General features: G+C 45.1%; 1 protein-coding gene across 9 annotated transcripts in view; it reads right to left on the bottom strand.

Moving 5' to 3' along the window:
* Window positions 1–8,973: 8,973 nt before the first annotated feature.
* LOC106565694 (transcription factor EB) overlaps window positions 8,974–22,490 on the bottom strand; it is a 67,359-nt gene continuing 53,842 nt past the window's right edge. For 7 of the 9 annotated variants that reach the window (XM_045691687.1, XM_045691690.1, XM_045691691.1 and 4 more), the window contains 6 exons: window positions 21,686–21,775; window positions 16,106–16,223; window positions 14,850–14,906; window positions 12,916–12,991; window positions 12,607–12,754; window positions 8,974–11,804 (listed from right to left, as the gene is read on the bottom strand). In XM_045691687.1, the coding sequence (XP_045547643.1) occupies window positions 11,268–11,804; window positions 12,607–12,754; window positions 12,916–12,991; window positions 14,850–14,906; window positions 16,106–16,223; window positions 21,686–21,775 (1,026 nt within the window). In that variant the 3' untranslated portion in view covers window positions 8,974–11,267. The remainder of the gene's footprint in view (window positions 11,805–12,606; window positions 12,755–12,915; window positions 12,992–14,849; window positions 14,907–16,105; window positions 16,224–21,685; window positions 21,776–22,490) is intronic. The other 2 variants (XM_045691683.1, XM_045691685.1) reach the window with 1 other exon arrangement.

Here is a 22,490-nt window from a genome sequence, read left to right as displayed (position 1 = left end):
CCACATAGTCCTAGCACAACTACACAATTAGACCCAACCAAATCATGAGAAAACAAAAAGATAATTATATGGCACATTGGAAATATATATATTTTTTTAAACAGAGCAAACTAGAATGCTATTTGGCCCTAAACAGAAAGTACACAGTGGAGGTATACCTGACCACTGTGACTGACCCAAACTTAAGGGAAGCTTTGACTATGTACAGACTCAGTGAGCATAGCCTTGCTATTGAGAGAGGCCACCGTAGGCAGACCTGGCTCTCAAGAGAAGACAGGCTATGTGCACACTGCCCACAAAATGAGGTGGAAACTGAGCTGCACTTCCTAACCTCCTGCCAAATGTATGACCATATTAGAGACACATATTTCCCTCAGATTACACAGACCCACAAAGAATTCCAAAACAAACCCAATTTTGATAAACTCCCATATCTACTGGGTGAAATACCACAGTGTGCCATCACAGCAGCAAGATTGGTGACCTCTTGCCACAAGAAAAGGGCAACCAGTGAAGAACAAACACCATTGTAAATACAACCCATATTTATGTTTATTTATTTTCCCTTTTGTACTTTAACTATTTGCACATCGTTACAACACTGTATATAGACATAATGACATTTTAAATGTCTATTCCTTTGGAATTTCTGTCAGTGTAATATGTTTATTATCTATATCACTTGCTTTGGCAATGTAAACATATGTTTCCCATGCCAATAAAGCCCTTTGAATTTAAATGTAATTTAATTGAGAGAGAGAGAGAGAGAGAACATGAATTCAGCCTAATCTGATAATGGGCACATTCCCAGCCCTGAATGGAGCTCCTTGTTCACTATTTATTGAACAAGTAAAATATCCTCTGATTATTTTCCTTTTTATCCCCCTCCCCGTCTCTCCTCCCCTCTCTTCCGTTATTCATCCATAGAGTCCATTAGTGATTGGGGGGGGGGGGCTGTGCTGCTGCCAAGCCCAGGCCACAGGTCCGACTGTGGGGAAAGGAGGTGAACAGGCTCCCTGCTCTGGTCTGGACTCTGGAGGTCTGTCTCTATATCGCAATGGTTCTGCGGTGCTAAAGGCCCCCGGACCCACAGGCTAATACTACGCTACTCCTTAAATTATGCTTCTCTCTCTGCCAGAGAGCCACCCAGGAAAACGTGCGAGTGCAAGGAAGGCACTTCTACTGCCGAGGGAGGTGTATGGGTGAGTTGCGTTAGAAGTGTATGTGCGGGGAGGGGGGGGACTGTTCTAAGCAAGCCATAAGATCTCAGCACTTCAGCTCTGCAGGGATTTATTAGACTGGGGAGTGCATTAGCATCATAAAGACCTGGGAGAATGGGGCTTTGGATGGACGACGAACACCAGCCACACACACTTTGGTGAGAGTGTGTGTGTGTGTGGGGGGGGGGGGTCCTGATTTAAGCCCAGAAAGGCTGTTTAACGGCAGGTATGGCTCACCCCATGGCAGGACTGAACCTAATGAATCAGGAGAGGGAAGAGAAAAGGGGGGAGAAGAGGGAGGAGGGTGGCGAGACCACCTACTGCACTGACCGGTGACCACTCTAATGTACTGCACTGACCGGTGACCACTCTAATGTACTGCACTGACCGGTGACCACTCTAATGTACTGCACTGACCGGTGACCACTCTAATGTACTGCACTGACCGGTGACCACTCTAATGTACTGCACTGACCGGTGACCACTCTAATGTACTGCACTGACCGGTGACCACTCTAATGTACTGCACTGACCGGTGACCACTCTAATGTACTGCACTGACCGGTGGCCACTCTAATGTACTGCACTGACCGGTGACCACTCTAATGTACTGCACTGACCGGTGACCACTCTAATGTACTGCACTGACCGGTGACCACTCTAATGTACTGCACTGACCGGTGACCACTCTAATGTACTGCACTGACCGGTGACCACTCTAATGTACTGCACTGACTGTGACCACTCTATATACTGCACTGACTTGTGACCACTCTAATGTACTGCACTGACTGGTGACCACTCTATGTACTGCACTGACCGGTGACCACTCTAATGTACTGCACTGACTGTGACCACTCTATATACTGCACTGACTTGTGACCACTCTAATGTACTGCACTGACTGGTGACCACTCTATGTACTGCACTGACTGTGACCACTCTAATGTACTGCACTGACTGGTGACCACTCTATGTACTGCACTGACTGGTGACCACTCTATGTACTGCAATGACTGGTGACCACTCTATGTACTGCACTGACTGTGACCACTCTATATACTGCACTGACTGTGACCACTCTAATGTACTGCACTGACTGGTGACCACTCTAATGAACACACACACACTAGGAAAGCTACCACACTCTCAATGACAACACTGAAGACAACTCTACACACACAGACATGCACCCATACACAGCCACAACCTCCTCAAGTTTTACAATATTCTTGTGACCCATCCACCTTTATACCAGACAACATTCTTAATGACCCATTTTCTTCCCTGGGAATGGTTGTAGGTTTCAACCCACTCAGTGGAAATGTTGGATTACCACACGATCAACTGTGTGTGTGTGTGTGTGTGTGTGTGTGTGTGTGTGTGTGTGTGTGTGTGTGTGTGTGTGTGTGTGTGTGTGTGTGTGTCAGTGGAGGCTGCTGAGGGGAGGACGGCTCATAATAATGGCTGGAATGGAGTCAATGGAATGGTATCAACCACATGGAAACCAGATCTTTGATTTGCTTGATACCATTCCATTTACTCCGTTCCAGCCATTATTATGAGCCGTCCTCCCATCGGCAGCCTCCACTGCTGTGTGTACTAAAATATGAAGTATTCAGGTATATACACTCGCCCAGATTTGGGAGGCATGATGTATCAGAGTTTTGAGAGGACAGACGGACCAAACCATGTGCTGAGGAGAGAGGAGGGTGTTGAGGGGGGAAACCACATGGCTCACAACTAAAGAGAACACTAGGCCCAATAATAACTACAGACAAAACATTGGCCCAAACTCTAACTCAGAACTCTAAACTCCCAAGTTGTACAAATACAAACCCATTGACATTGATGGATTTGCACAAATACACACGCCTCAACTATAATATTGGCTTTCATAATACATTGTGGTTGTTGGCCATTTTCTACTGAGACCAAAGATTACAGGACCTGTTCAATCTTTATTTCTCTCTGTTACAGTTTGTCTTTGTTGTTTTCAGATAAAGAATGATTGTAAAGCTGTACCTGTGTTGCTGTGTGGGTATGCTTTGAGAGACGTAGAAAGAGAGCCATTGTGAAATTACAGCATACTCATTGTACTCCCTCTTCCCGCCCTCCCTCCCTCCCTCCCTCCCTCCCTCCCTCCCTCCCTCCCTCCTTGTCCTATTTTAAGCACCTCTCTGCCCTAATAAAATTATATTTAAAAATAGGTTAATTGCATTGCAGCTCTATTCCTGTGATTGTTATGGAGTATAATGAGCTAAGTGATAGAGAGGAATATTGGCACATTATGACATTTGTAATGTCTCTATTCTTTTTGAACTTTTGTGAGTGTAATGTTTACTGTTAATTTGTATTGTTTATTTCACTTTTGTTTATTATCTAGTTCACTTGCTTTGGCAATGTTAACATATGTTTCCCATGCCAATAAAGGATCGGACACTTCCCCCCCCCATTTTTCACCTAAAATGACATACCCAAATCTAACTGCCTGTAGCTCAGGACCTGAAGCAAGGATATGCATATTCTTGATACCATTTGAAAGGAAACACTGACGTTTGTGGAAATGTGAAATTAATGTAGGAGAATATAACACATTAGATCTGGTAAAAGATAATACAAAGGAGAAAAAAAAACGTTTTTTTTGTACCATGATCTTTGAAATGCAAGAGAAAGGTCATAATGTGTTATTCCAGCCCATGCACAATTTAGGTTTTGGCCAATAGATGTCAGCAGTGGATGTGCAATGTTTTAAACTGATCCAATGAACCATTGCATATCTGTTGAAAATGTTATATCAAGTCTGCCCAAATGTGCGTAATTAGTTTATTAATACATTTTCAAGTTCATAATTGTGCACTCTTCTCAAACAATAGATTGGTATTATTTCACTGTAAATTGGAAAGTGCATTTAGATTAACAAGAATTTAAGCTTTCTGCCCATATCAGATATGTCTATCAAATCAAATTTCAAATTTCAAATCAAATTTATTTTTATATAGCCCTTCGTACATCAGCTGATATTCTCAAAGCGCTGTACAGAAACCCAGCCTAAAACCCCAAACAGCAAGCAAAGCATGTGAAAGAAGCACGGTGGCTAGGAAAAACTCCCTAGGAAAAACTCCCTAGAAAGGCCAAAAACCTAGGAAGAAACCTAGAGAGGAACCAGGCTATGAGGGGTGGCCAGTCCTCTTCTGGCTGTGCAGGGTGGATATTATAACAGAACATGGTCAAAATGTTAAAATGTTAAAATGTTCATAAATGACCAGCATGGTCAAATAATAATAATCATAGTAGTTGTCGAGGGTGCAACAAGCACGTCCGGTGAACAGGTCAGGGTTCCATAGCCGCAGGCAGAACGGTTGAAACTGGAGCAGCAGCACGGCCAGGTGGACTGGGGACAGCAAGGAGTCATCATACCAGGTAGTCCTGAGGCATGGTCCTAGGGCTCAGGTCCTCCGAGAGAAAGACAGAAAGAGAGAAAGAGAGAATTAGAGAGAGCATATTTAAATTCACACAGGACACCGGATAAGACAAGAGAAATACTCCAGATGTAACAGACTGACCCTAGCCCCCCGACACATAAACTACTGCAGCATAAATACTGGAGGCTGAGACAGGAGGGATCAGAAGACACTGTGGCCCCATCCGATGATACCCCCGGACAGGGCCAAACAGGCAGGATATAACCCCACCCACTTTGCCAAAGCACAGCCCCCACACCACTAGAGGGATGTCTCCAACCACCAACTTACCGTCCTAAGACAAGGCCGAGTATAGCCCACAACGATCTCCGCCACGGCACAACCCAAGGGGGGGCGCCAACCCAGACAGGAAGACCACGTCAGTGACTCAACCCACTCAAGTGACGCACCCCTCCCATGGATGGCATGGAAGAACACCAGTAGGCCAGTGACTCAGCCCCTGTAAAAGGGTTAGAGGCAGAGAATCCCAGTGGAAAGAGGGGAACCGGCAAGGCAGAGACAGCAAGGGCGGTTCTTTGCTCCAGCCTTTCCGTTCACCTTCACACTCCTGGGCCAGACTATACTTAATCATAGGACCTACTGAAGAGATAAGTCTTCAGTAAAGACTTAAAGGTTGAGACTGAGTCTGCGTCTCTCACATTGGTAGGCAGACCATTCCATAAAAATGGAGCTCTATAGGAGAAAGCCCTACCTCCAGCCGTTTGCTTAGAAATTCTAGGGACAATTAGGAGGCCTGCGTCTTGTGACCGTAGCGTACGTGTAGGTATGTACGGCAGGACCAAATCGGAAAGATAGGTAGGAGCAAGCCCATGTAATGCTTTGTAGGTTAGCAGTAAAACCTTGAAATCAGCCCTTGCCTTAACAGGAAGCCAGTGTAGGGAGGCTAGCACTGGAGTAATATGATCAAATTTTTTGGTTCTAGTCAGGATTCTAGCAGCCGTATTTAGCACTAACTGAAGTTTATTTAATGCTTTATCCAGGTAGCCGGAAAGTAGAGCATTGCAGTAGTCCAGCCTAGAAGTAACAAAAGCATGGATTAATTTTTCTGGCGTCATTTTTGGACAGAAAATTTCTGATTTTTGCAATGTTACGTAGATGGAAAAAAGCTGTCCTTGAAACAGTCTTGATATGTTCTTCAAAAGAGAGATCAGGGTCCAGAGTAACGCCGAGGTCCTTCACAGTTTTATTTGAGACGACTGTACAACCATCCAGATTAATTGTCAGATTCAACAGAAGATCTCTTTGTTTCTTGGGACCTAGAACAAGCATCTCTGTTTTGTCCGAGTTTAAAAGTAGAAAGTTTGCAGCCATCCACTTCTTTATGTCTGAAACACAGGCTTCTAGCGAGGGCAATTTTGGGGCTTCACCATGTTTCATTGAAATGTACAGCTGTGTATCGTCCGCATAGCAGTGAAATTTAACATTATGTTTTCGAATGACATCCCCAAGAGGTAAAATATATAGTGAAAACAATAGTGGTCCTAAAACGGAACCTTGAGGAACACCGAAATTTACAATTGATTTGTCAGAGGACAAACCATTCACAGAGACAAACTGATATCTTTCCAACAGATAAGATCTAAACCAGGCCAGAACTTGTCCATGTAGACCAATTTGGGTTTCCAATCTCTCCAAAAGAATGTGGTGATCGATGGTATCAAAAGCGGCACTAAGATCTAGGAGCACGAGGACAGATGCAGAGCCTCGGTCTGACGTCATTAAAAGGTCATTTACCACCTTCACAAGTGCAGTCTCAGTGCTATGATGGGGTCTAAAACCAGACTGAAGCGTTTCTTATACATTGTTTGTCTTCAGGAAGGCAGTGAGTTGCTGTGCAACAGCTTTTTCAAATTTTTTTGACAGGAATGGAAGATTCGATATAGGCCACATAGTTTTTTATAAGTTCTGGATCAAGATTCGGCTTTTTCAAGAGAGGCTTTATTACTGCCACTTTTAGTGAGCTTGGTACACATCCGGTGGATAGAGAGCCGTTTATTATGTTCAACATAGGAGGGCCAAGCACAGGAAGCAGCTCTTTCAGTAGTTTAGTTGGAATAGGGTCCAGTATGCAGCTTGAGGGTTTGGAGGCCATGATTATTTTCATCATTGCATCAAGAGATATAGTACTAAAACACTTTAGTATCTCCCTTGATCCTAGGTCCTGGCGGAGTTGTGCAGACTCAGGACAATGGAGCTTTGGAGGAATACCCAGATTTAAAGAGGAGTCTGTAATTTGCTTTCTAATGATCATGATCTTTTCCTCAAAGAAGTTCATAAATGTATTACTGCTGAAGTGAAAGCCATCCTCCATTTGCGAAGGCTGCTTTTTAGTTAGCTTTGCGACAGTATCAAAAAGAAATTTCGGATTGTTCTTATTTTCCTCAATTAAGTTGGAAAAATAGGATGATCGAGCAGCAGTAAGGGCTCTTCGATACTGCACGGTACTGTCTTTCCAAGCTAGTCGGAAGACTTCCAGTTTGGTGTGGCGCCATTTCCGTTCCAATTTTCTGGAAGCTTGCTTCAGAGCTCGTGTATTTTCTGTATACCAGGGAGCTAGTTTCTTATGACAGATGTTTTTAGTTTTTAGGGGTGCAACTGCATCTAGGGTATTGCGCAAGGTTAAATTGAGTTCCTCGGTTAGGTGGTTAACTGATTTTTGTCCTCTGACGTCCTTGGGTAGGCAGAGGCAGTCTGGAAGGGCATCAAGGAATCTTTGGGTTGTCTGAGAATTTATAGCACGACTTTTAATGCTCCTTGGTTGGGGTCTGAGCAGATTATTTGTTGCAATTGCAAACGTAATAAAATGGTGGTCCGATAGTCCAGGATTATGAGGAAAAACATTTAGATCCACAACATTTATTCCATGGGACAAAACTAGGTCCAGAGTATGACTGTGGCAGTGAGTAGGTCCAGAGACATGTTGGACAAAACCCACTGAGTCGATGATGGCTCCGAAAGCCTTTTGGAGTGGGTCTGTGGACTTTTCCATGTGAATGTTAAAGTCACCAAAAATTAGAATATTATCTGCTATGACTACAAGATCCGATAGGAATTCAGGGAACTCAGTGAGGAACACTGCATATGGCCCAGGAGGCCTATAAACAGTAGCTATAAAAAGTGAGTGAGTAGGCTGCATAGATTTCATGACTAGAAGCTCAAAAGACGAAAACGTCATTGTTGGTTTTTTTTGTAAATTGAAATTTGCTATCGTAAATGTTAGCAACACCTCCGCCTTTGCCGGATGCACGGGGGTATGGTCACTAATGTAACCAGGGGTGAGGCCTCATTTAACACAGTAAATTCATCAGGCTTAAGCCATGTTTCAGTCAGGCCAATCACATCAAGATTATTATCAGTGATTAGTTCATTGACTATAACTGCCTTGGAAGTGAGGGATCTAACATTAAGTAACCCAATTTTGAGATGTGAGGTATCACAATCTCTTTCAATAATGGCAGGAATGGAGGAGGTCTTTATACTAGTAAGATTGCTAAAGCGAACACCGCCATTTTTAATTTTGCCCAACCTAGATCGAGGCACAGACACGGTCTCAATGGGGAAAGCTGAGCTGACTACGCTGACTATGCTAGTGGCAGACTCCACTAAGCTGGCAGGCTGGCTAACAGCCTGCTGCCTGGCCTGCACCCTATTTCATTGTGGAGCTAGAGGAGTTAGAGCCCTGTCTATGTTCGTAGATAAGATGAGAGCACCCCTCCAGCTAGGATGGAGTCCGTCACTCCTCAACAGGCCAGGCTTGGTCCTGTTTGTGGGTGAGTCCCAGAAAGAGGGCCAATTATCTACAAATTCTATCTTTTGGGAGGGGCAGAAAACAGTCTATGTCCTGGGAAATGTTTTGGTTACTTACAACCTCATGCTAATCCCATTAGCCTACGTTAGTTCAACCGTCGAGCGGGGGGGAAACTGATCCCGTAGAGGTTCAATTGAAATTGAATTGAAAGTGAGAGAGAAAAAGAGTGAGAGAGAGAGGGACCCTGGCTGGGCTTGTCAGATGGGTCTCTGCTGCTCCCTGGTGGAATAATGTATGAACAGCAGTATTGGTTCCAACTCTGTGACACACACACACACACACACACACACACACACACACACACACACACACACACACACACACACACACACACACACACACACACACACACACACACACACACACACACACACACACACACACACACACACACACACCTCTGCATGCATCTTACAGAAACATCACACAAACACTAAAGAAACACTCTGGGAGCGCTGGGTGGATTTTGGTAAAACATTTTATATCCAAAGCAAAACCAGAATGCCAGTTTCCCCTGACCAGTCGGCCAGAGTCAGTCCAATACAGTGACATGTGGGAGGGGGACAGTCACAGAGGGGACAACACGCCATATTATCTGCAGACAAGCTCTTTAAAATGTTGGCTGGACAATATACACAAAAGTAAAACAATCGATGACAAACATTGGAGCAGGGTAAAGGTGAACTCTGGCACACAGAGAGAAGGTCAGGTTTGTTCAAGGCTATGCCAACGCTATGGCAACAGAACTCCTCGATGGGAGTTCTGAGTTCCATCAGAAGGAAGCAGTCTAAATGGAAACCAAAGTCGGGGTCAAAAGTGGCACCATGAAGGAAAATACCCTGTTCTTGTGATGCTTGGGTTTGGCTTGGTACCAGTACAGGCCATCTTCACATTCACAAAGATCATAATTAAAACTTAATAAAATCACCTCTCAACTTAGTCTCTGGCTCCAATTTCTAATTTAGGTTAAAAAAGAGAGAATCCCAATCAATATAAAAATGACATCATACTGCAAATGTACATGATCTTCTAAATTCTTCAAAGCCTGGTGAAATTTGAATAATTCTTACACAAAGAGAAGTATAGAATATGGCTCCCCACTGGTCGTACACTGTCACGCAAGTGGCTGAAAGACTCGCACTTTTAAATGGCTATTAGAGAAAAAGGTACTTTAGGAATAAAATAAAATAAAAAGGACAAATACAAATAAAATACATTTTAAGTGGCATAAAACTGAAAATTCTTTCATGTACAAAGTCAATTAAATAATACAGGTTCCAGTGCATTGGGAGATCAAATCAAATAAAACAACTAACTAAAATAGAATACAAACAAATACCTTTAAAATCATCATTTTTCTTCCTTTTTTTCTGTACTGATCATAAGCCATATCAAATCAAAGCGTTGCCCTCAGTCCCTCACCCAAATCTGAAAGTCATTGGTTTACCTGTTAGTTTATTTATGTATTGTACAGCCGTAGTTTGGTTTCTACAGAGTTGGTTTGGTTAATACCTGCTGAGTGTCTAGTTTCACCTGGTTGACCCAAAGCTGACAGTTCTACAAGCAGACTGGGTGAGGTACTGAAGTCTCGCTCAAAGTCTTTGAGATTTGAACACAGCCTCAAGGCACACTGCTCTGTGTGTGTGTGTGTGTGTGTGTGTGTGTGTGTGTGTGTGTGTGTGTGTGTGTGTGTGTGTGTGTGTGTGTGTGTTACAGTGAAGACAATGACATTACTGGGTTATCTAAGCCAATCTCTATGACTGCTCCTCTCTCTCCTAACTATACAGTACAACTTACTAAAAGACAAGCCTCTCCCACCCTCAGCCAGAGAGAGTGGGGCTTCAGGTGGCTAACACAAGGCCCATTGGCAGGTTTGGGTCAGGGCTACAGAAGATCCTGAGTCGCTACATAGCACCCTGTGATGCTACACAGTGGCACTACTTAGACACCTGTGGAGCTATATAACCCCTTGCATCGCTACAACACCTCACAATCAAGGCCAAACTATCTCTCCTCAACGTTCAGAGATCACACAGGGGTCAGAGGTCATGGAGTGGACATGGCAGTACCCTCAAGGCTAAAGGTCATAGGTCACACAGGAGAAGGCAGTAGCTTGCAGACTGGAGGTCATGCCAGTGTGTTTTACAAAGTAAGGGGTCGAGGTCTGTGTGTCTCAAACCTTTGTCAGTGCCTCACATATTTCCCTTCAAATAACAGGGTCTCTTATGTGTTAGAGTGAACTACAATCTGTCTGTGCTGTGTGCGTGTGTGTGTGTGTGTGTGTGTGTGTGTGTGTGTGTGTGTGTGTGTGTGTGTGTGTGTGTGTGTGTGTGTGTGTGTGTGTGTGTGTGTGTGTGTGTGTGTGTGTGTGTAATAGATTGTTTATCATTCAGAGGTGCTCTGATATTTACAGTGGTAAATTATTTCAATCTGAAACGTGGTTTCATTTCTCATATTGCTGTTGAATGTGTATCTATACGAGTGCTAAGGAAGGGTGTGCATCTATGAGAATGTCAAGTTTGTGTGTGTACAGTGTGCTTGGAGTGTGTGTGAGAGAGTTTAGAGTGCAAATGTATGCTGGCAGGGTTGTTGAATAGAGCATAAGCATATCACAGTATATCAGTGCACTGGGTGTTTGTCTAGTGTGTGTACATTACGTACCATATGTGTGTGGTTCTACTGTGTGTGTGTGTGTGTGTGTGTGTGTGTGTGTGTGTGTGTGTGTGTGTGTGTGTGTGTGTGTGTGTGCTCCATCTACAGTATATCTGCATCCTCTATGCTGAAGCTGGATCTGCGGCTGGAGTCGACCGAGGCCTCAGGGGACATGGCAGAGAGCAGGGGGTCTCCACCCAGAGGAGACAGGGGCTCGTCCATCATCAGGAAGCCCAGCTCGCCTCTCCTTCCCTGGGTACCAAGGCCGCCCAGCTCCCCTAGCCCCGACAGGCCCTCTGGGAAGCCAGGGACCCCGTCACACAAGTCCAGCGACTGGGCAAAGTCAAAGGGCTGGGAGCTGCCCACGGCTGAGTACTGGAGGGGAAGCTGGGGCTGGAGGTGAGGGGGCAGAGGGGGCAGCTGCCTGAGCTGGCCCTGCTGAGGCTGGAGGTGGTGGGACTGGGGGTGGTGGAGGTGTTGCTGGCCCTGGGCCTGAGCCTGGTGTTGGGCCTGCTGTTGGTGGAGCTTCTCCTCAGGGCTGGTCTCCTGTTTGACGTAGGAACCCATCAGGTCACCCGAACCCATCCCAGAGGGAGAGGAGCTGGGGAGGCCGTGCAGACGAGCCTGCATCTCTAACTCCTACACACAGACAGAGCAGGGAGAAAGCACGAGAGAGAGAGACACAGAGTGCGAGAGACAGAGACACAGAGAGAGAGAGACAGAGAGAGACACAGAGAGAGAGAGAGAGACAGAGAGAGACAGAGACACAGAGACAGAGAGAGACAGAGACAGAGAGAGACAGAGACACAGAGAGAGAGACAGAGACACAGAGAGAGACAGAGTCACACAGAGAGAGAGAGAGAGAGAGAGAGAGAGACAGAGTCAGAGAGAGAGAGAGAGAGAGAGAGAGAGAGAGAGAGACACACACAGAGAGAGAGAGAGACAGAGACACAGAGACAGAGACAGAGAGACAGAGACACAGAGAGAGACAGAGTCACAGAGAGAGACAGAGTCACAGAGAGAGAGAGAGACAGAGTCACACAGAGAGAGAGAGAGAGAGAGAGAGAGAGAGAGAGAGAGAGAGAGAGAGAGAGAGAGAGAGAGAGAGAGAGACAGAGACACAGAGAGAGAGACAGAGAGAGACAGAGACACAGAGACAGAAACACAGAGACAGAGAGAGACAGAGACAGAGAGATAGAGACACAGAGAGAGAGACAGAGAGAGACAGAGAGAGACAGAGACAGAGAGAGAGGAAGAAGAGATGATGAACTGCATGGCACGGCATTCTACGGCTCATACATGCTCTTTAATGTATGTACCGTATGCGTGTGTGACAGTGTGTGTGTGTGTGTGTGTGTGTGTGTGTGTGTGTGTGTGTGTGTGTGTGTGTGTGTGACAGTGTGTGTGTGTGTGTGTGTGTGTGTGTGTGTGTGTGTGTTACCTGGATGCGCAGCCACAGTTGTTTGTTGGCCATCTCCATCCTCTTGAAGTTGTTCTCCACCTCTCTGGTTCTCTGCATGTCTTTCTGCATCCGCTTGATGTACTCTACTGAAGCCCTCAGAATAGTGCCCTTATTCCAGCGCACGTCTCTACAGAACATTCCAGAAGAACACCTTTAGAAGTATCTCATTTGTTTCTGATGACCATAGTCTAGTTGCACATAGGCATACAAGAAGAAGCCCACAGTTACATCATACCATCTAGACATCGAAGAACAAAGAACAACACACAGGGAAGTGAGATGACTTACAGGTCATTGGTTTTGGGGATCATACCGCCCAGCTCTTTAATCCGGTCGTTGATGTTGAACCTCCTCCTTCTCTCAACTAAACCACAGGAAAAGATGGGAAAATGTGTTGCAACAATGGCATTTGGAATTTCATGTGAGGCAGTCCACCTTCGACAACCCAAGAACATGAACACAAATGCATGTACGCAGCCACACGCGCACAAATTCAATGAGGTGAAGATACACTCTGGCTGTTATCGCTGGCTTTGTGCAGCAGAGCCATAATAAAGACTTGTAGTGTAGATGAGTGTTGGAGGTTATAAACAGACAGATATACGCCTGCTATTGAGATCTGGCACTCAAGAGAAGACAGGCTATGTGCACACTGCCCACAAAATGAGGTGGAAACTGAGCTGCACTTCCTAACCTCCTGCCAAATATATGACCATATTAGAGACATATTTCCCTCAGATTACACAGACCCACAAAGAATTCCAAAACAAACCCAATTTTGTTAAACTCCCATATCTACTGGGTGAAATACCACAGTGTGCCATCACAGCAGCAAGATTGGTGACCTCTTGCCACAAGAAAAGGGCAACCAGTGAAGAACAAACACCATTGTAAATACAACCCATATTTATGTTTATTTATTTTCAGATCTTTTTACTTTAACTATTTGCACATCGTTACAACACTGTATATAGACACAATATGACATTTGGAATGTCTTTATTCTGTGTGAGTGAGTGAGTGAGTGAGTGAGTGAGAGAGAGAGAGAGAGAGAGTAGCATTCCTGCAGCTTATTGTGTCCCGTAAACTACTACTCGCACACTGACCTGTACCCCCACACACTGACTCTGTACCCCCGCACACTGACCTGTACCCCCACACACTGACTCTGTACCCCCACACACTGACCTGTACCCCCACACACTGACTCTGTACCCCCACACACTGACTCGTACCCCCACACACTGACCTGTACCCCCACACACTGACTCGTACCCCCACACACTGACCTGTACCCCCGCACACTGACCTGTACCCCCGCACACTGACTCTGTACCCCCGTACATTGACTCTGTACCCCCGTACATTGACTCTGTACCCCCGTACATTGACTCTGTACCCCCGCACACTGACCTGTACCCCCGCACACTGACCTGTACCCCCGCACACTGACCTGTACCCCCGCACATTGACTCTGTACCCCCACACACTGACCTGTACCCCCGTACATTGACTCTGTACCCCCACACACTGACCTGTACCCCCACACACTGACCTGTACCCCCACACATTGACTCTGTACCCCCACACATTGACTCTGTACCCCCACACACTGACCTGTACCCCCGTACATTGACTCTGTACCGGTACCCCCTGTATATAGCCTCGCTATTGTCATTTTACTGCTTTTCTTTGATGTTCTTAAAACTGCATTGTTAGTTAAGGGCTTGTAAGTTAGCATTTCACTGTAACGTCTACACCTGTTGTATTCGGCACGTGACAAATACAATTTTGATTTGATTTAACACAGGCACTACACATATAAACACCCTAAAAAACCAGTGTGACAGGCAATTAGACTTTAGTGCCAGAGAAGCAGAAAGGTGTGGGTTAAACATCCACCTGTAGGTTGCCCTGTATCAGCTGAATTACCACGGTGTGTGTGTGTGTGTGTGTGTGTGTGTGTGTGTGTGTGAAGAGGGAAAGAGATAGAGAGGTGTACTTTAAACAGAGAGAGATAGTAAAAAGGAGAGGGATGTTGAAAAAGTGCAAACTCATTCATATTGTGTTTTTGCAAGGAAGAAAGATGAGAGAGAGAGAGAGAGAGACAGAGAGAGAGAGAGACAGAGAGAGAGAGAGAGAGACAGAGAGAGAGAGAGAGACAGAGAGAGAGACAGAGACAGAGAGAGACAGAGAGAGAAGGAAGGGCAGAATAAACTCACTCAGGTTGTGGTTGTCTTTCTTCTGTCTCTCCTTGGCCATCGCACGGGCTTCTGCATCTTGACAAAAACAACAAGCAATGAACTAACACTGTCCTCACACAACCCATCAACACTAACAACTATCAGCTGCCAAACCCCTAGGAATAACTGAAGTATAGAATGGGATCCGTTCCCTATGAGACGATACGTCCTGTGAAACATTACTGAAGGAAACCTGAGCTGATTGATGTAACTCCCAGGCTGGCCCTCACAAACACACACGCGAGAGCAAACGGGTGTGAAATGACACATTACAGTGGAAACGCGTGTGGCTTCAGAAAAACACTGTTCCATAACATGTTAACAGCCATAAACCCACTGGGATGTTTATGTGGTGCTCCTCTGCTGAGCGTGTGCAGCACGCATATTCACACGCGTGTGTGTGTGTGTGTGTGTGTGTGTGTGTGTGTGTGTGTGTGTGTGTGTGTGTGTGTGTGTGTGTGTGTGTGTGTGTATGTGTGTGTATGTGTGTGTGTGTGTGATGTGCATTAGGATGCACATGTGTGAAAGTTTCTAGTCTGGGGTGATAGAGAGTGTGACTTCTGTTTGTAGTTTGGGGTGACAGAGAGTGTTATTTCTGTTTGTAGTTTGGGGTGACAGAGAGTGTGATTTCTGTTTGTAGTTTGGGGTGATAGAGAGTGTTATTTCTGTTTGTAGTTTGGGGTGACAGAGAGTGTGATTTCTGTTTGTAGTTTGGGGTGATAGAGAGTGTGCAGATCACTTTAACTCACTCAACTCATTGAGATTCAGTTCATCCCTGGGATACAGTATTTCCCCGTAACTGTCAATGAGGAACTACATTGCTTCATTTATTAATTGAATTTCATCACAGCAGAAATGACGTCGAATGAACCCGTCGTTTTGAGAAAAATAGACCCTGGTGGGAGGAGCTGTAAAAGGAAGGGCTCATTATAATGGCATGGAGTGAAACATGTGGTTTCCATATGTTTGATACCGTTCCATTAATTCCATTCCAGCCATTACAATGAGCCCGTCCTCCTATAGCTCCTCCCACCAGCCGCCTCTTATACCCTGGTTTACTCAGCATCTGATTGAGACCTCGGAAACCAGGTGGGAAAACTGGTAGGAAACCATTTTGGCCGGCAGGTCTCTCTCTGATTGGTTGCTATTACTCTGAGAGCTGTGTGGTTGCTGTGTGTCTAAGCTTGTCTCTGGTAGGTTGCCATGGCTGTGCCTGCGGCTGTGATTGGTCCTACCCGTCAGCTCTCGTTTGATGGCCAGGTTGGCAGGGCAGGAGTTGCTGGTCATGGCAATGGATTGCCCGGTCATCCCAGGGCCCGTGTACACGTCCAGGTGACTGCTGGACAGAGGGAGCTGAGGGGACACATCAGAAGGAGCATCGCATAACCTACATTCACTCTAGAATATCAATAACACAGAGGATTCGTCATTCGGGTCACTCTCTTTGTGAGATTGGAATCCATGGGAAAGAAGAGGTTGAAGGGTTAAACAGGGGTTATACTAGGGCTAATGCTAATACAGTGCTAATGCTAATACAGGGCTAATTCTAATACAGGGCTAATGCTAATACAGGGCTAATGCTAATACAGGGATAATGCTAATACAGGGCTAATGCTAATACAGGGCTAATGCTAATACAGGGCTAATGCTAATACAGGGCTAATACTTCAGATGAAGTATCTTCACTTAATCTCTTACAAATGACTAGTCACTTACTCTCCTATCAAGTTCAATGAAGAATGGGTTCCAACAATGACACCAAGCACATCCTTCAGATGGGGAAATGATAGTTAGATAAACTGTTGTTCCACTCTATTTTCAGGGCAGTTTAGACGCCACGTTAAGCCCTTGCGGTTGTTTGATAGCCTGATACACAACAGAATTCAGGAAACCATGCATGAAACACAACCTAGGAACACATTTGTTTTCCATAAACACTCTTTCCTGAGATCACCCTCAATTAACTGATTGAGAGAGAGAGAGAGACAGAGAGAGACAGAGAGAGTGAGACTGAGAGTGACATATTTCCCTCAGATTATACAGACCCACAAAGAATGTGAAAACAAATCCAATTGTATTAAACTCCCATATCTACTGGGTGAAATACCACAGTGTGCCATCACAGCAGCAAGATTGGTGACCTCTTGCCACAAGAAAAGGGCAACCAGTGAAGAACAAACACCATTGTAAATACAACCCATATTTATGTTTATTTATTTTCCCTTTTGTACATCGTTACAACACTGTATATAGACATAATGACATTTGAAATGTCTCTATTCCTTTGGAACTGGAGTGTAATGTTAAGTGTTAATTTTTTATTGTTTATTACACTTTTGTTTATTATCCATTTCACTTGCTTTGGCAATGTAAACATATATGTTTCCCATGCCAATAAAGCCCTTTGAATTGAATTTAGAAAGAGAGACAGAGAGAGAGAGAGAGAGACAGAGAGAGAGAGAGAGAGACAGAGAGAGAGAGAGACAGAGAGAGAGAGAGAGAGACAGAGAGAGAGAGAGACAGACAGAGACAGACAGAGAGAGACGGAGAGAGACAGAGAGAGACGGAGAGAGACAGAGAGAGAGAGAGAGAGAGAGAGAGAATTCGAAGACAGAATGGTGAAGTCAGTGTCTCCTGGGAGTTATATGGCATCATATTGTGCGTAACTCTGGTTAGCCCTCTGAGCCTGAGGGAACTTTATAAACACACAGTGTGTTACATGTTTAGTGGCTGGCTGTAAAGAGCAGATAGCAGAAGATAACAGGCCAATATCACACCTGGAAACTACTGCCTCTAACTGCCTCTGCTCTGACAGACACACAATTATTGACTATCGACCCATCTCTCTTCTTATCTCTATAGCTTTATTCTCTGACCATATCTCTAACCCAGCCTCTGTTTGGAAGACTAGCGATCTCCTCTGTAGAGGCTGTGTACAGGTTGTGTAGAGGTTGTTTAGCTGTTACGTAGCAGGCCCTATGGGCTACTACTACTCAAGCACCCTGATAAGGGATTTGATGATGAAACTTCCAATAATAAAGAAACACTTTGAATTTCACACAAGAGGATGTGGCTGAATATCTCCTTTACTAATGAGGCTTGACGGATAAGAGAGGCAGATACCTTATCACTGAGACTACTGACGAGCAGCCAGGTCTCACTCACACATGCACACAGTTAAACCACAGGCTCAACACAGACCGCTAAGTGGACAGAGACCTCTGATCACTCATCAAGCAAACAGATCTACAGTACACTGATCAAAAGGAAAGGACATCTTCTGTTGGGTCTTGCTCTCCTTTATCTTAAATCTGGGACATGAAGTTAAGAGTTAGGTGTAACCCTCTGCTCTCCTTGTCCCTTCCTCTCCCCTCTCTGTCACTGTCTCCCATCACACACAATCAGCATGACCCGATACCGTCCATTTATAACAAACTCTCACTCTCGCAGGTCAGTCATGCCTGGCATTCTCTCAGTGGCGTTCCCAAGCTTTCCTTAAACTCACAGATTCCAGGGAGTTTACCGTGATAATCCTGCTCACGGATTAGCAGATGAGTTTCATTCATTAGGGGGAAAACTCAGTGTTTAAGGAAAGTTAACGAGGAAAGAACCTCCAAATGCAGAGAGGAGATTTGTAAGGTAACTAAAATTAGTCCTGAGGGATCTCATTATACACATCTCAGCAGAGCACAGGGACCTTGACCTGGCAGAGAGAAAGAGAGACAGAGAGACAAAGAGAGACAGTGACAGAGAGACAAAGACAGACAGAGAGAGACAGAGAGAGAGACAGAGAGAGGGAGACAGGGACAGGGAGAGAGAGAGAGAGAGGGAGACAGAGAGAGAGGGAGACAGAGAGAGAGAGACAGAGAGAGAGTGAGACAGAGAGAGAGGGAGACAGAGAGAGAGGGAGACAGAGAGAGAGGGAGACAGAGAGAGAGGGAGACAGAGAGAGAGGGAGAGGGAGACAGACAGAGACAGAAACAGAGAGAGAGGGAGACAGAGACAGAGAGAGAGAGAGACAGAACAGCATATCTGTTTAGAGGTCTGCATATTAAGTTAGACTCTACAGAACAAAAAAAACAAGCATCTTTTTTCGTTGATCTGGTGCAAAATTGAAGCAATGCGATGGGAATACCTTATCTCCCTCACCATCAATACTCCATACAGAGAGCTGAATCCATGCACAGAGACACTTTATACCACTGTCCCAGCATGCAAATCACACCGCTCAGTTTAGCTCCTGGAGGGGCAATCAATTGCCAAATAGCTAAATCTTATGTAATCACACACACACACCCAACACAACACAATACACACAGTACTGAGTGATCAAGAGCCAATCAACTGAACCAGGAACACCAAGACATAAACCCAGAGAATACCATTCTATTACACACACACACACACACACACACACACACACACACACACACACACACACACACACACGGGATAGAGCAGGGAGAAGCAAGCAGTGACCTTTACTCTGTCATGCCAGACAGTTAATGTCCCATGCAGTTCTCTCTCTAATGGCCGAGCGTGTCCCTCACTGGAAGTTTGCCCACAGCGATAGGGCTCATCTCAACCGCTCCCATATCAAAGTGCTGCTTCCTCCCAGCCTCCAGCCTGCAGCACCAGCCCCAGGGGCCTGATGACTAGACTCATCCCCTAATCAGAGACTCGAGGCTGGGAGTTAGAGATGACCCGCCCTGCCCCAGCCAATCCAGAGAGGGGTCATGAGGGAGGGGGGCATAACTCTACTAACTCTCCTGCCTCACTACTGACCAAGATGGGGGAACAAATACACAAACCTCATATTTCCCAACCACACACACAGACACACACACAAACCAGAGCGCAGCCCTCTTACCAGTTGGATCTGTTCCCCATCTATCACCTCCACGATGGCATACGTCTTATTCATCTCCTTCATCCTTCTCTGGGTACGTCTCCCTCTTACTCTCTCACACTGACTTACTGACTCACTCCAGCCCTCCTCACCAAATCCCTCTCTCTTCTACCTCTCTCTTCTACTTCTCGGCTATACAGTGAACTTTCCCCTAACTGGACTTTCAGCCTGTTTTTCCCTCATCCCCCATTCCCCTCCTCCTCTCCTTCCCTCTTCCTCCCTTTCCAAATGCCTTGTAAACAAGTTGTACTCTAACTAGTGGTGGTTTAATTGTTCATTCGGAGCCATTCCTTTTAAACACAGAGCTCTGTGCTTCTGCTCGAAGAAAGACGTTCTCAGACCACAGACTTTTTTAGGGCTAGGAATGCCCCTCTCTTCCTCTCTCTTTCAAAAGTGCAGCACTTCACGTCAATAATTTAAAATCAATTAAATACTTAGAGTCCTTTAAAACAACTGAAGGTTTCCCCTTAGGTGGGAAGGCAGCAGCACCAGACAGCTAATTGAAGCCAATATAGATCAGCAGTTATTCATTAAACACTGAGGAACAAAAAACCACAGGCCCACTGCCCCCTTGCCAACATCAAATATCGGCCATTTTGAAGTTTGGGAAGCTAAATGCAACAACAATAACAACAACAGTAGTTCTCAGATAGGACACAAACATACAGAGGAGTCTGTAGCTTAAGATGGAGGGATTCTGATAAACGGAACAAAGAGTCTCTTTCTCCCCTCAGAGCCCAGTCACAGCCTTAGTACTGATGAGTCGGCATAATCACCCCATTGACTCACACAGGGAGGGGTGGACTGGGACCAAAATAGAACAGAGAGGGGTAAGACAGGGGTGTGAGACGGGTGAGAGACGGGTGAGAGAGGTAGATAGGGACAGAGTGGGATGAGCGAGGGGTGAGAAAAGACACGGGAGGCAGAAAGTGGTGAGAGATGGGTAGAGGAACATCAAGAGGAGTATGTAAAGGGCAGAGAGGGTACAAACCTAAAATAGCCCACTGGAAGACTGATCATAAACTATACTGAACAAAAATATAAACGCAACATGTAAAGTGTTTGTCCCATGAGCTGAAATAAAACATCCCTGTTAGTGAGCAGTTCTCCTTTACCAAGATAATCCATCCACCTGACAGGTGTGGCATATTAAGAAGCTGATTAAACTGCATGATCCTTACACAGGTGCACCTTGTACTGGGGACAATAAAAGGTCACTCTAAAATGTACAGTTTTGTCACACAACATAATGCCATTGATGTCTTAAGTTTTGAGGGAGCGTGCAATTGGCATGCTGACTGCAGGAATGTCCACCAGAGCTGTTGCCAGAAAATGGAACGTTCATTTCTCTACCATTAGCGTTCTCCAACGTCATTTTAGAGAATTTGGCGGTACATCCAACCGGCCTCACAACCGCAGATCACGTGTAACCATGGTAGCCCAGGACCTCCACTTCTGGTTTCTTCACCTGTGGGATCGTCCGAGACCAGCCACCCGGACAGCTGATGAAATTAAGGAGTATTTCTGTCTGTAATAAAGCCCTTTTATGGGGAATAACTCATTTTGATTGTCTCGGCCTGGCTCCCAAGCTGGTGGGCCTATGCCCTCCCAGGCCCATCCATGGCTGTGCCCCTGCCCAGTCATGTGAAATCCATAGATTAGGGCCTAATTAATTAATTTCAATTGACTGATTTCCTTATATGAACTGTAACTAAAATCGTTGAAATGGTTGCATGTTGTGTTTATATTTTTCTTCAGTATATTAGTCCTATCTATCCATCTCAACACACACACACCTAACCCACCTAATCCCTGGAATAGTCATTTCAACCCAGTTCAGAAGTGTTCAATCCTTGACAATCCCACCCAGGTTGAAAGTGTACTGACTGTATGATATAATACTTACTGTGTTGGACATCTGAACAGGGTCAATATACTGCTGGATGTCATCATAGCTCGACTGCATGCTGATGATGTCATCGATGACCTCATCCATCTGTGCCAAGAACAAGGAGGGAAAAACTGTTTAAATACTTATACATTCAAGAACACTAAGATCAGTGATGCCAAATCATATGCAGACAGACCAGGACAGTTCCCTATATAATATGCAGTGCATTAACACTGAAGTGTGAGCCAGCTCTCTGGAAAAAGGTTGTTAAAATGAATTACGTGAAAAGTTATCATTAACTTTTTATTGACCATCTCTTGCACCTTGTACAGTAAGCTTCTTCAATACATAGTATGCACCTTGTACAGTAAGCTTCTTCAATACATAGTATACACCTTGTACAGTAAGCTTCTTCAATACACAGTATGCACCTTGTACAGTAAGCTTCTTCAATACACAGTATGCACCTTGTACAGTAAGCTTCTTCAATGCACAGTATGCACCTTGTACATTAAGCTTCTTCAATGCACAGTATGCACCTTGTACAGTAAGCTTCTTCAATACACAGTATGCACCTTGTACAGTAAGCTTCTTCAATACACAGTATGCACCTTGTACAGTAAGCTTCTTCAATACACAGTATGCACCTTGTACAGTAAGCTTCTTCAATACACAGTATGCACCTTGTACAGTAAGCTTCTTCAATGCACAGTATGCACCTTGTACAGTAAGCTTCTTCAATGCACAGTATGCACCTTGGCTGGACTGCAACATACGGAATGGTCTATGTTCATCTTTAACAGGACTAGAGCCTCTCAGC

Source organism: Salmo salar, chromosome ssa12, assembly GCF_905237065.1.
Source record: "Salmo salar chromosome ssa12, Ssal_v3.1, whole genome shotgun sequence".
NCBI classification, from domain to species: Eukaryota; Metazoa; Chordata; class Actinopteri; order Salmoniformes; family Salmonidae; genus Salmo; species Salmo salar.
Note: the sequence above shows the minus strand (reverse complement) of the source record. Positions and strands in the feature narration are given on the sequence as shown.